Source organism: Rhopalosiphum padi, chromosome 2 (genome assembly GCF_020882245.1).
Source record: "Rhopalosiphum padi isolate XX-2018 chromosome 2, ASM2088224v1, whole genome shotgun sequence".
Taxonomy (NCBI): Eukaryota; Metazoa; Arthropoda; class Insecta; order Hemiptera; family Aphididae; genus Rhopalosiphum; species Rhopalosiphum padi.
The window spans coordinates 11,984,213-12,002,524 of NC_083598.1; the positions used below are offsets into that span (position 1 = coordinate 11,984,213).

General features: G+C 24.4%; 1 protein-coding gene across 1 annotated transcript; it reads right to left on the reverse strand.

Annotated features, from left to right (window-relative positions):
- Positions 1-337: 337 nt before the first annotated feature.
- Positions 338-3,400, reverse strand: LOC132923182 (uncharacterized). Its single transcript, XM_060987030.1, has 3 exons — positions 2,945-3,400; positions 958-1,270; positions 338-896 (listed from the first exon to the last, which is right to left on the reverse strand). Exons 1-3 carry the CDS (start codon positions 2,982-2,984, stop codon positions 815-817), a joined length of 435 nt encoding a protein of 144 aa, XP_060843013.1. The 5' UTR covers positions 2,985-3,400; the 3' UTR covers positions 338-814.
- Positions 3,401-18,312: the final 14,912 nt, after the last annotated feature.

Consider the following 18,312-nt stretch of genomic DNA (forward strand, 5'->3'; position numbering starts at 1 on the left):
AAAATAATTGACAAAAAAAAATGCCATTGTTATTGACAAAATCAATTTTTGATTTATAGAATTTATTTTGCCATAACTTTATTTATTATTTTAATAGACATTAGCTTGTTATTTTATTATTCTATGTTAGAATATGTATTTTTTCGTATAATGAGTTATTATACTAACAATTAAAAATCATTGTTATATTTTAATTTTTCTTTTCAGAACTAGATAAGAATGACATATTAATGTTAGATAAAGGTATTTATTATTGAAAAATTACTTAGTACTTAAAAATCATTATTTTCAAATATTACAGCATTTTATACAATAATAATTATTAATCAAACCCTGTATATTGTAGTAAAGTTAGGTAGTTAGATAATAATAAATTAGTACATTATTTTTATTTTTTATTTGTTAGTTTAAATATTTAAGTTAAACAATAAAACAAAAATTTCAATAAAGTACATGTATTACATTTTTTCAACAGTTTTAGAAAAAAACCCCGTTAATCAATCAGGTAATATATAGATTTTATTTGAAAATGTAATTATGCTTACTTAAAAAAATATAGGATAAACTGCTTTATAAGTTAGTTTCCAGGTAAAATATTATGTACTGTGCGCAAACCGTGACGTACCGATTGGCCGACAAATCAATTCGCCGACACACCATTTTGCCGACACCCGATTTGCCGACACACTATATTGTGATGAATTATACTTACTAATTAAACTATATTATTTTTTATTGCTTTAAATTATTTGTATAAATCACGAACATTGTTCAAGTCAACTTTACTATTAATACTATAAATTAACAATTAACATTATAAGCTTCCGTTTTCTAAATGAAAATGAAACATTATTGCATCTAAGTATTCCAAAATACAAATCGTACCATTCAGTAACCTAAAATTATAATTTAAAATGTTAGAAAAAAATGTATTATTATATATCATAAACGCTTTACCTATCTTTTGCAAATGATAACCTTTCTTCTAATTTTCTATATTTAGTTTTCATCTTTCGTGGTCTATTGCAGTTTTTTTGTGCTATGAGGTCAAGCTCGAAGTTTGATTGTTGGTTTTTTAGCTCTTTGATTAAAATAAAAATATTTGGCTTTGGTCTACCAACAGCTTTATTAAGAGCTGCATGCCATCCTTCAAGGTGGTTTATGGTCCTTGCTCCATCTGTATTAAAATGATTCCACATATTTCTATTAAATAGACAAATATCTGGATCCAAGTATGTTTCGGTAAAATAATTTAATAATTTTAGCACACCTAAAATAATGATGGTAAAAAAATTAAGTGTTGCTAAGTTCTAAAAATATTACGTAAAAAGTTATATTAACATTTTGATGGTAGATTGTAATATTCTAGATTTCCACTTAAAAATTATTTTTGTATTTTATGAAACTACGTTTTGTCGGCGAATTGAAACTTTTTTCATTTTTACCGGAAACCGGTTTTCGCGTCGGCGAAACGAGTAGTCGGCGAATTGGGTGTCGGCGAATCGGGCCTGAATCGCGCAAACAAGTATCACCGTAAACTCGGCCCGAGGAAATAAAATGTTCTAAAGGTCTATTGTAAACAGACGTAACACGTTTCCACCAAAAGTGTATCTTTCCCTTTTCCACCAATATCCGTTTCCACCAAATGAGATCCACCTAACTTAACAACGTTTTTACCAAAACAATTTATATACTACGCTTATATTAAAACCTTTAGTACAGTAATAAGTTTATTTAACATATTAATGCTGGGTTAAAAAAAATGATATATTATGGTATAGATACTTTAGGTATTATTTATATAGTACCCATATAGTCATATGTATATATATAATTGGATGATATATTTTTTTACTGTAGAATATACTTTTCGTGTGTTTTTCGGATTGATGTAAAATATATATTGTACGTTTTTCGTATTTGATTGTAACTATGCTAAACCATTGCCGTGCTTATTACCTTTTATGTTGATTAACCAAGATAATATATATAATGGGACAATATTTTATAAACAAGTGAAAAAGTTGCACAATTCATATTGTGCATTACAACTGTGTGTGTTAAAATAAAATGTGTTATAACTTTTAATACAATTGTTTTGGTAAAAAGTGGTATATTATCTTATTTGGTGGAAAAGGGAATGGTCCACTTTTGGTGGGAACGGGTATCGCACTTATAAACTCCATCCATGTTTTTTTTCTGGTAAAAATGATATAGTTTTAAACTTGGCCCGGGTTTTTTCTAGGTGAAAATGATTGAAGTGTAAAGTTGGCCCAAATAAAAAATAAACGTATAATTTTCTTATAATATTTCTGAGAACTATTTAGAATTACCCAGAGAACACCACGAGGAGGTAATTCTCATTATCCTTTAAAAATTATTCTTATTTTAATATTATTATTCACGGTATAAAATTCGTTATACAAAATACAAATATAACATTTTGTAAAAATGTAGATAAAACGTTCGATGTTGAATTTAATTTGAGTATTCAGTACAAAAAGTATAAATAAAATGTATTTATACAACATTGTAAGTTTAAAAAAGTGTAAAAATATAAGTAAAATTGTAGTGTAATAATGAAAGGTTATATAATATAAATCTATTTTTTAATGTAAAAAACCATGAGTTCTATGTATTCACTCATCGATATTTCCTTATTTATATATTTTTTAAGTATCAAAATTATTGGGCCGAGTTTACAACCGACTTATTTTATTACCTAAAATTTCCGGACCGAGTTTACAATTACAATAAAAAAAAGTAACAGCGGGCCTAGTTTACATTTGCCCCTAGGTGGACTGAAGCTACTCTAAAAATTTAGTAACTATGCTCATTGAAATATCAAAATATTATCAAGATATAAATATATTTATTTAAATATCTAATAACTTAATATTATGCGTTCAAATATTGGCTATATAAAAAAATATTACTTACTTACCCATAGAAATTGAATAAAAAAATATACAGATGACACACATAAATGTCAGACAAACATTTGTAAAGTAAAATATTATATTATGGCGAGAATGTTTTGATAGTGTGAAATTCACACTGTGATAATCGCTATTGTATCACCCATCAGGCGCGGATCCAATTAGAGGGGACAAGTGGCCATATCCTTCCCCCTGTAGACTCTGATGACTTTTCTAGTATGTCTATTTCGGCAGCCGATAAAATGCATTATTTTTCCGATAGCATTTCGTCCGTGTCTGTTGTTATCGGTCGCCATCAAAAAGCTAGTCTAATATAATCGAACATTTAAACTTGTTTGACGCGATAAAATGTTTGACTGCTAGTAGTACTAGTACCTATCTATTTTACTATTGACGATGTTTTTTGTGTATTGATAATTTGTTAATAAAAATATAAATTTAGTTGACATATATGTACGGTACGATACGCACACAGCTGCTGTAACTGTCGAAATCAACATCAAATGTGACACATGTATAGTTGTTAAAAATCAGTTTGATTTAGATATAATTTTGCCAACTTTTATTTATAATAATGAAGTTTTTAATAACCAAAAAAAAAAATCCAAAATAAAATCAACAATATGATGGCATAATATTCTGGTCCAAAACTTTTACATCCGATTCCATTCCGTATATATCCTTTAAGCAATATTATGATTGAATTATTTTCAGGTATTGTATATTTACTAGAAGCACAATCTGCAGGATTAATTTTCTTCTTTAGTAGAATATCCCCTCTATTACTCTATCTTATTTCTGTTACGTGGGGTGTTACCACAAATATATATTATATTATTTTTACACAATTATTATAATATACAATGATAAATATTTCATTGCGTTATATTTTATACATGTTGATTGTTGCATAGTAAAAAATTTTAAGTTTAGTTAAATTTACTGATCCACTATAGGCATACATTTTATGCAAAAAAACCTTAAGACATTTTATAAACCGAATAATGGATAGGGAAACTATTTATCCAAATCTAAATATTCGTACAATTTTTCTAATTGTGAATATTAGTATGTTCAATTATGTTAATATTATTATTATAACTGTACGAGTATGGTCTGTATGGATCATGGGTTTACCTGCAATATGTTAACAACTAAGCTGGTGTTTTGTGATTGGTTCGTCAGAAATAACTGATTTTTTTTCTTTCTCTATATTTTATAATTCATCTCCTTTATTTTCTGTTATTTTGTGCACGCTTCTTTGTACAAAAATTTCATTTTTGTTTATTTCAATAGTTGCTTCCATTAGTTCTAATTTTTCAGATTTACGTATCTGTTCTACTTGTATGAAGTTTTTGTGGAACTTACGGTGACATATTGTAATATAATCTGCATACTTATAAAGATTTTAAAGATCTTTATTTTTTTGCAGTACACACATTTTCTAAACCAAAAAAAATAAATTGTGTTTATAAAATTGTGGCTTAAATCTATTTTTTAAAGATTTTATAAGCACGAATAAATTCTATATAAATTCAACCAATAAATAATATTAGAAAAATGTTTGCAATATTAATATGAGCAAATGTTTGAATAACACAGGTTGTTAATAGTTTCAGGCAAATAACATATCTAATTATTCTTAATTCAGCTTAATAATATTGTGTTTGTTAAAAAGATTAATTTACATTGGATATTCTTGTTTTATTAAATTGAAACATTTCTACTAATTAGTTTAGTTATTTTCCCAAACTCTGATCAGCGGCTCTGTAATACAAATATATAATAATATTATTTTAAATATTTATGTTAGTAATGTACTATTGTCACAATGATAAAATTATATGGACCACAGCCCAGGCCTCAGTTCCAAACTGCCCACGGCCCATGGGTTAGGAACCGCTGTTCTATATAATAGAAATAGATAATTAATAAAATTATCAGAATGTAGATATAACAGCCTAAATTAATAATATATTTTGCAGTTGAACCGAAGTTCTACTATTTAAATAAAAAAGAATTTAATTACATATTAAAACGTAAGTTCGTTATAAAATGACTATTAAAATGATATTAAAAAAAATATATTGATATATCAAACAAAATAACAACTAAGCATATGAAAAAGAATTAATAACCTTTAATATAGTTATGATTAATATTGGCCATACATTTTAATAACTCAATTATAGAAAAATACTAAATAGATGTACCTGCAATAACTTATTTACTTCTGGTTTATACAGTTTATACAGATATTACACAGTTAAGATTAAGCCATCATAATTTTATTCTTCACAACGTTTCGTCAAAACACTGTAGGATATTAAACGTTGTAAGATATTTAAAACAGAAGTTTTAAATTCCAACTTTAAATATTTATTCTTAATAAAATTGATATTTACAACTATTTTCTAAACAATGTTGGTAAATCAACATAATCAATTAAAAAGAATAGAATAAAATTATACTCAATATTTGTTTGACAATCATATGTCAAGAATTATTTGGTTAGTTTTGAAATCAATATTTTCAATAGGTGTATATTATACTCATTAACAAAGTTATTAAATTAAAATTAATATGATTATTGTAATAATTTTCAGTTAGGGGATGTAAGTAATTTTTACTTCCGTTATGTTTATATTTAATATTATTTAAATCAAGTAATTATTAATTAAATGTTCTAACACAAATCAATTTTATTTAAAAATTGACTGATTTTAGGAGCTTAATAACATCATTAATTGATAATTAATTCAAATTTCTTCATATATTTTATGATTCAAAACTAATAAATACATATATTGATTAAAGAAAAATAAATATATTCTTCGAATGATTGGCCTACCGTTTTTTTTTTTGTATAAAATATTAGTGGATAATATTATGGATTCGTATGAAGAACTATTTATTAAATATAAATTTAACAATTAATATTGTATCCATATAAATTGATATTTAATAATAAAAAACGATCATCGTGATTTAGTAATAACAAAAAAAAACTAATAAATATTTTTATAAACGATTAATATCATTTATTTTCAGTGTTACCTAAATACGACGAGTCACCTGATAATTATTTGAAGAGACATTATGCAATAGGTATTCCAATATTATTTCGATAATATATAGTTTTAAATTTAAAAAAGAAGAAACAATAAATTATAACATATATTTATACAGTTGCTTTATAATTCTAGTCACAATAGATACCTACGCATATTTATACAATATTATAGGTATACCTATACTACCTATGTTTAAATTTCTTATTAAAATTCAATAAGACAAATTTATTAGCAATTTGTCTATAAATCAAATTTAACTTAAATGCTCAATATTTGTCATATTTTTGATATGTAGGAAGGACTTAAATCCTTTTATCTGGTATTTAAATGATAATGCTTATAAAGTTATTATCACCCAACATTTGTATTTAAACAAAATACATTTGGATATATAAATACAATTATTTAGGATAGGTAATACACTAAGTATATATATACAATCAAATATTATAATTATAAAGTATGAACCAATAACTTTATCTAATTAATACTTTGATAGATTCATAAATAAGTAATGAAATTATTTTATATACTTTATATCCAGTAAAATATTTGTGTAAGTGCTGTTTTATTAACTATACAAGATTTTAAATGTTAGTGATGTTGAAATGTATATTATTTTTAAATCATGTTTATAGTATATTTAAACAAAAGTGTTGTTAAATACATTCAGAAACAAGTAAAATGTAAGTTAAAATTACTTTTTAACTAATATAAGTGTGTAGATATAAATCAGCTGTAATTTCTGTTAAAAAAATAATTATTCTGTTTTAGTAATTATACTAATATATATTAATATACTAGCTGTCCCCGTGCACTTCGTCGCCCGTACAAAATGCACCCGCGTCAAGTTTGGTTGCCTTTAACTGCCCCGCCTATATAGAGTTGCATTTTTTCTATCGATTAACCGATTATGTATCATTTGTTAAAAATAATACATTATTCGAATAATTTATTAAATAATCGCACAGCCCTAAACATAATATATATTGAGGTCATTAACCGGGATAAAAACTATCCTATTTAATATCTTATGACGGAGATAGAATTACACACATTGATCATAATTTCATCAAAATCGGTTGAGTAGTTTCGGAATGCATCAAGAACATGTATATGTATATGTATGGGCGTAAAATTGCCTTGTTAGAGGGGGGAGGCTTAAATTATAAACATAGAACAATTTTATTGTAACATTTATCATATAAGATACTAAGATGTAGGTATTTAAAAACTTCAAAATTATTTACTTAACGGCGTATAAATGTATAATACATAACTTTTTATAGTTGTCGTTATAAAATATTAACGTATACCTCAATCATTTTAATTTTATTATAAATTTACAATACAAAATTCATACATGAAGCTTAAATGTTAGCAAACACAACACATTTACACATATACCTATCGGATATTCTGATAAGGAATTACGTTTTACATTTTATAATTTTCTCTAATAAATTACCTTAATTTTGTTGAAAAACTTTAAAATATGTAGGGGGGCTAAGCTCCCCTAAGTCCCCCCAATTTACGCCTATGTGTATATGTACTCGTATATTTATAGGTATACGATTTATACAATTAACACGTTAATAATACACGTTTATTTTAATAGTAGATAACTCAGAGGTTTTTTAATTTAGACAAATGCTATTGCGATAGAAACCTCTTCCGTGATATACTCTTTCGTTTAAAAAAAAAAAATCAAGAAGATTCATAATATAATTAATATATTATTAGTTGGATTATTATTTATAGTTTCGGAGTTCATCCCGAGTAAACATTGTGACACATGATTTCTATATAATATATAATATATTATGGAGATAGAAGATAGTAATATGTTACCGGCAGTATGTGTAATTCAGTCATTGCATATAATGTCTAGGTATTTTATAAAATAACTAAAATGACCAGACGAATTATATAATACACATAATCTCTAGTTGTTATATATAATGATTTATTAAAGTTAGGTAATAATATTATGTTATCGCTTAAATTAGAAATACCAGTGTAGTAAGTTAGTAGTTTTAAGTTCACTTAAAAAATGAATTCGTTCACGTTCATGTTCAGTTCTTAAAAAAGGAACTTATTCACGTTCACGTTCTTTAAAAAGACGAACGCGTTTATGGGTCGTTCATTTAATTTTTTTAATTTTTTTTTATGAATCGTCAACCTGCAGTAAATATAGAAACCCATAAACATACGATTCAACTCAAAAATAAAAATACATATCGTTCACTAAATATGAACGTTAACGCGTGAATGTGCGTTCATGAACGATGTTTTTTCCAAACACTGAGAAATACCATAGATATTGACGAAGTCGTAGAAAATATTAAACAGAAGAAGATTAAACAGCAATTACAGAAAGTGAAACAACTACAAATATTATTGAATTAGAGGATCCAAGTACAAAAATTAAATCAAATAACGAAAATGCTCTTGACTTACGAAAAAATGCGACAACAAATTAAGAAATTCAAGCTGATAAAATAAAAAAACTGTCAGACAAAAAGTGTTAAACGCGCCTAAAGAAGTTTTCACTTTAAAAAACTTCTTCCAGTTGAGATTGGTTCAACAGTTCGGATTCCAGTACCGGATGTCGACAAAGGCCGATTAGTTGCTCGCAATATACTAGCAGTTGTAACCGAGGTACATGTTAAAAATATTTTAAACTAGTTTTTTTATTATTATTAATTGTGTATTTTTTAAAAGATTACAAATGATGGTTTCTATCGACTGGGTACCAAGAATGGAACTTTAAGACAAGTAAATGCTAGATCACAGTTCACTGTTTGTCAAAAAAAAACTATTACATTTAGATGAGGTACCAGTTGAAGAGATAGCATTGCGATCTGTTGCTAGTCAACAATCAACAGGCAGTGGGTAGAGATTTACAAAATGTACATGTAAAACAAGATGCTAAAGTAAAAAATGTTTGTGTGTTAAAAACAAAGTATTGTGTAACTCTCGTTGTCATTCTCGCCTTACATGTTATAACAAATAGTATATATCATAATTTAAAATGTTAATATGTTAATATAGTATACTATTATAAAATGAATCACAACTATTTTAATACTTTGCCTAAATATGTTTAGGTGCTCTATAAAATGTCTAGGAAATATGTAAAACGCTTAGGCATTTTAAGCTAAAATTATTTTTTTAAATGATTTGCCTAAAATCAACCGGTGTTTTATAAAATACCTAGACATTATATGTAATGACTGTATTACACATATTGCCGGTAACATAAGGATAGATTAGATTGTCGAGTTATACTTCTCAGAACAATTCATACCTACACGCTGTTGACCACAAAACATATACAAAAGAAAAAAAATCAGGTTACAGGTAGCTGGAAACCTACTATAGCGGTCGGTCACGGGAATATCCGAAATACACCATGCAATTAAGCATGTAAATTTAAATTTAATATTAAAAATTGATTCCGAACATTTTCATATTTTCTCACCTTTAAAACCTTCTCTGGATTTCTACAAATAATTTAAGACCAAAATCAACTAAATCGGTCCAGCCGTTCTCGAGTTTTAGCGAGACTAACAAACAGCATTAGATTTTTATATATATAGATTAAAATAACCAATAGATCTTCGCAGGAAAAAAGTTTTCTAATCCTTGTAGAAATTGTTATTTGTTTATATTAGTCTTTTTCTACAGAAACATAGCATGAAAATCAACATTGAAAAAATCATTAATTTTATTTTTCATTAAATTTTCTATGCGACTTAGGTTAACATAAAACATAAAAAAGACGTTAAAATGTTGGAGATTTTTCACATTAAATCCACCCACATTAATTTATCTATAAAAACTTATAATTTTTAAATATTATATGATTTTTAAAATATAATAAATTGTTTCCCGTTTCCCTATTTCTGGTATTATGACCAATGTAAAAATGAGAGACCATTCGAAAAAAAATTAAATGAGCTTAATAATATGTATATTGATTATATTGATAAAATTAACCATTTATTAAATTTGAATTATGCATTAGTCATTAGATATCTATAAAATTAATTTATGAAAACTGTTATGTTATATACCTATGACAATGTTTATAATTCAGTCCTTAATCATTAACTATTTAGTTAAACTAGGTTAAACTTTGACTAACAAAAAATATAGAAGAAAAAAGGTAGTTATTTATAGAAATTATTGCTAGATAAGGATGTTAAAGAAAATCCTAACCCGAAGAATTAACTTTGATTTATTAAATAAATTTATATATTTATTTATTAAAATTAGCATAATATAAGTACTAAATTGGAACTAATCTACTCACTAAAAGACAGACAACGTATTTTGATTTTATACAATTCTGAATAAATAAGCTAATATTTTATCAATGTTATTATCATATATTTTTTTTAGAAAAGGGGCTAAGATAGGCAATCTCATATACAGTTAGAATTTTTTTCGCTTGAACAATGAACATCCATTTGTTAAAGAGTCATTTGTATATACCTATAGTATAGGATACGAATATTATTCGTAATAGAGACACAATTATATCTGTCAATACAGAAACAGATAGAGGCAATATTATAACCTCCCTAATAAAACAAATTACATTATTTAATTTCATATTTTTTGTAAATATGAAAGAAAATTGTTTTTAAGTTTTTACTTAAGTATCTTAGTATCTACATAAATATAAAAATAAAAATCTTAAAAGAGGAAATTTCTAACACTCTCGTGAACAAATTATATTATTAAACTTACAGTACAAGTATGAAATTCTTATATGCTTCAATATATATTATTTAGCTCAACCTTGTAAGTATATTTTGAGAAAAAAAAATTAAAGAATAAAGTAGGATCCTAATAAATGTATAAAGTAATTTAAAATACTCCAATCTTATAATTTCAAACGTCTAACTATTATTCTATACAATTATTTATCATTGAATTCTAACATAAGACACTGAATGATGAGGTACAGTCGAAAGGTTCTATAATGAGTGTTTCTTTTATTAAACAACACTCATTATTTCAAAATCTATAAACGTATTTTTTTTACATAATTTCCAGTTAACACAACATTTAAAAAATGTTTTTTATTTTTTTGAATAACAATATACATTTTTATTTATTTTAGTTATAGTTATTTCACTCATTACGAGTAACGGAGTATATTACTTACTACTATTTTTTCTTATGATTACTAATACTTTATTTATAAATCAGATTGTTATTTATAATATTTTTGTGAATTTTAATAAAATTATTTTTAGTGAAAATGATGAGCCTAGATCGAGCGAAAAATTTAAAATCACGTATGCTATCCTACATTCTTCCATTAATGGCCGAGCGCAAACCAAAGCAATGCGGTTGCCCCTATTGTACCTACTACCGAAGGGGCGGCCAGCTTAATACACTGGGTCATGCTAGTATTTTTCATTGAATTGGTGTTCGCTCAGCATATTGCTATCTAGAATAACTAGACGCAACATCTATTATTTTAAAATAAAACTCAAACAATTTTAAGATACAATAGAACTGTAATCACTGCATTTATTTTTATCTCATTTCAAACATATATTACATACAATAAAATATCTAATATTAAAAATAGTAGAAAGACAAAAATCTTATCTAACATCAATAAACATTGGAAAACATTATTTGATTTAATTTTTAAAAAGGAAAACTAAAATATTATTAAACATTGATTCTTTAAATATCAATTTGGTTAAATTTAAAATAAATAAAAAGTTTCAAATTATTATTATGCAATATAAGAATCTCAGTAAAATTTCAAATTTAATTATAATATACATAATCCAAACATTCCTTCAGATTTTTAAATAAAAAATACTTATCAATTTTATATATTTATGTTTACAGCATATTTATTAAGACGTGAAAGCTATAATTTTTACGTATTGAGAATGAAAAATATGAGTAAGATTTTTAATTAACGAACTTTTTTATTTTAATTGTATACTTATTGAAATGATAATATGAAATACATTTTTTAAATTCTAAGTTATGAATATTAAATATAATTGCGTTTTTATCATAATTTTAAGTACCTATTTAATATTTGTGTATGTTATCAAATAAAAATTTTCCAAGGAATATTAATTAAAATATTTCTAGTATAGTTATATGTTATACTATAAAATATAAGTACTAGATCTTTTCAGTTTTTAACCATGTCGGAATAAGATAGTAATCTAGGTGTCCTTAATTATCATAATATTATTGTTCATGGCAAAAATATTAAATACATTAAAAATGGTACGATGAGCAATTACAAAACAAATTTAAGAATAATATTACAACAATATCAGTGTTTAAAAAACTTTCATTATTATTATACTATGAATTAAACATATTTGATCCATGCCTTATATTCACAATCTTTGAATTTTAAGTTTATCTAATATATTATATAATCTACAAGAATAAGAAAATTATAAACTATAGGTATTCTCTTAACACAAATTAAGAACCCTACAGACTTAAACTTACTATACTAATATTACAAAACTGATTCAATTAATTTTACTTGACACCTTATACAAAAATACATTATAATATATATCCATTAAAAACATTAGATAAAAGTTATTATTTAAGTTTCTGTTATTATTATAGTTTTGTTTATTTCCACACATCGATCAGAATAATATTTTTTTAAATTTTTATTATTTCTATTATTTCTCTTTAGACATAATACCGTTTCATATAGACTTTTTCAAAAAGAAATTTAAATTGTTTGAAGGTATGCAACTTTTTATAATTATTTTGTAATATGTTTTTATTCATCATTAAAATATATAGCTTTTTTTAAATGTAATTTATCACATTATAAAGTCAACTATAAAATTAAAAATTTAATAGTATTATAGGTGTTTCAGCACACCTGGTTAAACATTATGACGTATTATCGTGTATCTATCGTTATAAGTTATAACACTCGTGTATTTTTTAAAGTATATAGCTATATGATTGAGTTGCACCAAGCACAATGTTTTCTTATAAGAAATAAAATGAGGAATTTATATTTTAAAAGCTTAAATATTTTACAAAGAAAAATTAATACTATATCAAACTTAATATCCAATTAGTATAATATTAAACTAGTTTTATATGCTTTTGAAATTATTTGAATACAATAGAATTGTGTTATTGATTTATTATATTTTCAGGCCAAGACCAAAAAACAATTTTTCAAGAGCTGGGAGTTAATTTCAGAGATGATGCAGAATCATCTACAATAGCTCAAATAGATAACTGAGTTCATAATTAATATTATTAGTGGGCTAATTTTTATGCATTTACCCTTCAATACAATTTTATGTTTACATAATAAGTTATATTAATTCATACATTGTTTTTAAATATACTAACGGGGCAATAAATTTGTTTTAGATTTGTTTTTTTTTTTTTTAATTAGTCTTTAACTTCGGCAGTAAGGGCCATTTAGTTTACACATTATATTTTTCTTATTAAAAGATACAGTTTGAATGCGATAATTTAGGGGGAGGTTATATAGATCATAGGTTATAAAAATGTAAAATATAATTTATTGATCACCGAAAATATCTTTTAAATATTTTAACAGTAACAGTAAAATCATTTGTATTTGTCAGCTGTAAGACACATATGAATATTGTATTCAATTAAGTGTCCATTAATTCTCATATTACTGTGAATGGTTAAAACAAGTTACGATTGGTATAACGACCTACAAATAATATCATAAAACAAATTTAAAAAGTATAAGACTTAATACCATGAAAAAAAACTACGTGGTAGGTAGACAAATTTAAATATTTAGGAATAGAAATAAATTCATCGGGTAACAATTATAAGGAAATCCAGAACAAAATTTTGCTTAATTTCTGAAACCAATTTTAAAATCCAAATTAGTATCAAGATAGTATTAAGATGAATAATGTTTAGCAAGATTCAAAAGGAAGATATTGAGAAAAATATCTGGACCATAATGGAATCAAAACACGGAAAAATTCAATATAGAAAAATGGGAAAGTTATAAGCATGATAAATGATTGAGACACAATGACAACAATGAAAAGTAAAAGCTGAACAAGATAAGTAAATTGAAACTGTGATAGATAAACAAACTACAAAAATACCTTGTTATATTGGACATATCCAACTGTGAAGAGCTAACTCTTGACAGTGAAATATGGAGAAGAGTGGTGGTAGTGACAAAAGACTTAAATACTTAATCAAAAATGATGAATATCTATTAAATTTTGAATTATGTGATCACAATCCAGAAATATTGCAATATCTACACATTGTAGCATAAGGGAATTCCACACTACCGTCACAACTAATTTTTAGAGAAAATAGATCTATATATACGCATTAAAATATAAAACATTGCATTTATTATATTATTAGTATTAAATTATTATAATAATATTATTTTAACTTAAACAACCCAAAATATAATAACATATTTCTATATGTACCGTAAAATTGTAAAAATAAATTTATACTTTATAGCGTAAATAAAGAATATCATAAAATAAATAAAAAATGTCTTCATTGCATATAGTAAAATTCATGATAATATCAGTTATAGGTTCCCCCGAATAATGTTTTTAAATTATAACAAAGTAATTAACATCGTTATTTATCGTTTAAATAAATAATATCGTTCTAATTTTAACTTAAAATATGTATAAAATAATTGTATTTATATATTTTTTTAGTTTTTATTCAGTATAAAAAGTTTGTATTTTTTTCGATTTTGACCAATTTCGTTAAAAATCTTAATTCAAATGCATAATATAAATAAAAATTGTCTTTTAATTTCTACCCGACGAATGGTTTTTGTTCAATATTTATAGAAAACAAAATTATCTATAATTTTTTCAAGAGTCAAAATATTTTGAAAAATGTATATCATATATAAAAAATGATAAATGATAATATATACACTTGGTGAAAATTTCAAGTTTTTGCAATAATTTGTTTTTGAATTTTAACAAAATAAAGAAATCAATTTAGTTAAAAACTAATTAAGCGTAACATTTCTGTTTTTCCTTAATTTTTTGTTTAATTTTCATTTATTAAAAAAAAGTACTGGGAATTTTTTATTTTCAAAAGTATTTAATTTCTCAAAACTTCTCTTAAGTACAGAGTCGATCCAATTTACTATCCAACTACTCTCAAGATTGAAAAATCTTGTGTTAATACTACTTATATTGTAAAAAGACATAAAAATAAAAAATAAATGTCATACAATGTCAATGTTATGTAATGTTATGTCATAACCTATGAAATATATTCTTTGCTCCGCTCATAATATAAAACAAATTTAATACACTCATTTAATTTACTCAACTGTGTTTATTCTTATAAAATAATAAAATATATTGTAACAGGCTTACATTAAGTTTATACAATTTACAATTGTACTATATACTCTGTATATACTGTATACTAAACCATAATGATTAAAAACTTTTGTATTACAACAATGATTTTAACTTATAATTTCACAAATTATTATTATTTTTGCCATTTTTTTATGATAAAATGGTTGCTAATTCAATCAATGATATTAAAAAAAAAACAGCTCAATAAGAGCAAAAATATTTTGAAAATACTCATGTAATACCTATGCATATATGTTTGGGTTCCAATATAAACATTTAGTGAAATTTTCAAAAATTCGTAGTTATTCGTTTATGAATTACAATAAAATAAATTAATTTTGTGTTAAAATTACCATTTTTTTCCAATTATTAAAAAATGTATAAGGAATTTTTTTGACCGAAAAAATACTCACTAAATTCACATTCCTAACAGAAATGATAACGAAATTGAAATCAAATATTACGCAAGCTTAAATAGCTAAATTTACAAATGTTTGAATCTAAAATGGAGTAATGAATTTCTTATTTATAATGATGTGTGTTCTTCTTAAAATGTCTATCATCACCTTTAAAAGCAGTAAAAATAATTCGATTTTCAACTTCGATGATCATTTCTGATAAAAAATTGAATAACGTTGATAGTTTGAGCTTTGAGGGGATCAAAAGTAAATGCTTCCAAAAAATTTTCATAATAATCAAGAAAAACAAAAAAAAGGTAGGCAGCGGGTTCCGTTCAGTTATAAGTACATTAGGTGTTGAGAGGGTTACTGTAATAGATTGTTAAACTTGAAATAATCAATGATATATCAATTTATACAAAAAATGATTCTGAGCGGAAATGGTTTGACATGCTATACTACTAAGTATATTGCATGTTATATTTTATATACTGTATAGTATATTTATACTGTTGTCTGTTATCATGATATGCTTTTTTATATAGTCATTTATTTTACTTTAAGTATTACGGTAGTGTGATTTAATTTTTGCAAACAATTTTACATTTATTATATTATTAGTATTTAATTATTATAATAACATATTATGTATTTATACCATATTGTATTATTTAAGTATATAAGTTATGATTTAATAATAACTTATTAAAAATATTGTAAAACAGTGTAAACAAATTTATAGATTTTATTTTTTCGCATTTCTTAGTATATTTGTCAATATGCGAGTATAATATAATATTGTATTTTTACATAATACATCTTAATAGTTTAAATGTAGCTATTTAAAAATATTATCTATGTATTTGTTAATTTTTAAGGTAAATTTTGTCGTAAGATGCTTTTTTAAGGGCATTTTTAGGACATTTTCGATGACTTTAGTGCATTTATTAAATCCAAGACTTAGTTATTAATGTAGTTATTATACAGTTGAATATCCGATGTTGTAAAAATGTTTAGTTCAAACAGTCATAAAAATTAATTTGACTTTCTAGTAATTGTTTTTTTTATTTAGTTTTAAAAACGTATAAAGAACCTAGTGTTAAATTTGCAAATCATAAGTACAAAGATAAATTTTTTTATGAATTTTTATTTTCTAACAACAAAATAGTCTATAATTTTCGAAATTTTGACGAATTTTGTCGAAATTCTAAATTTAAATGCTTATTTTAAATGTTTTTTAATTAGGGAATGAAATTAATATGAGGAATCTTGTATTACATTTTCAAGCATTTTTACCATTGATACATTTTTTTATCTACATCCATAGAAAAATAATAGAAAATTAAAATTTTCTATAAATAGCTTAGACAAAAATCAAAATTTACTATAGACTATTATTTTTTAGAGATAAAATAATAATATAAATATTCAGCTAATATATCAAGTACCCATCTTATCAAGAAAAGTCCATTTCTAATAATAAAAAAAAATATATAAATTTATTGCATGTACCTAATAATTGAACAGTCGATTATAACGTACTCCGGTGTGGAACTGATTCTACTGAAGTCGAAATGGACAAATTTGGAGGTCTCAATAACAATAAGACACACAATCTATTGTCTAACCTATAGACACTTAAATTTAAAAAAATCATAGGGTTATCAAGGTTACCCCTCTGTCCTATAAAAATAAGTGTGTAAAGCCGCCTTTAACCATTCGTATACTTGATAATACATGATACATAATTATATACCTATACCTAGACTGGTCTACCTTCAATTCATTTGAAATTTTTTTGGATATATATACCTCGTTAATACTGATAAATTGTATGAAATTTAATATAATATGACTTATGTGTTTAATAAACTGATTTTAATTAACTATAGTTTACATATATAAGAGTATTTGAAATACATATGAACTTAGTATAATATGTAACAACAATACACTAAGATTGAAAAAAAAACAAAACTTAACAGGATCAATTTTTATGGAAAATGTATTTTTATGACGAATTTTGGTCTTATCAATGAAAAAACATATTATGTTTTAAAAGATCCGCACATTTATTCCTATGAATATGCAATATTGCTAAATCATTCAAACGATTTTGAGACATCGTTGCCCTCAAAAATGTTTTTAACCACCGCGATGCTAAAAATTATCTTTCTGCAGTACAAGAAGAAACTTGAATAGCCAATATAATTTTTATAAGTTTATTCACTTCTGAAAGCATATTACGAAGTGAATACTCCGATTTTAAAACATCTATAGCATCTTGAGTGTTATTGATTTTAAGTTGTTTTGACTCGAAAATTTGAAATTGTGTATGAACAATATGAACGATACTAATTAATATTTAATAAATTAAGTACATTGTACATTTGCAGTACAATGATATCAGTCGCTTTACACTTTAGTTCTTTACATTGATAAATACTTAGTAAATTTAAAATCAATATCATGAATTATAGCGATTCAGTAAAGTTGAACC

Coding starts and splice junctions, on each gene's coding strand:
- LOC132923182 (XM_060987030.1), bottom strand. CDS start 2,984: ATGTGTGTCATCTGTATATTTTTTTATTCAATTTCTATGG. Junction 1,271..2,944: donor TTTTTATTCAATTTCTATGG/GTAAGTAAGTAA, acceptor TCATTATTTTAG/GTGTGCTAAAATTATTAAAT. Junction 897..957: donor TTATCATTTGCAAAAGATAG/GTAAAGCGTTTA, acceptor TTATAATTTTAG/GTTACTGAATGGTACGATTT.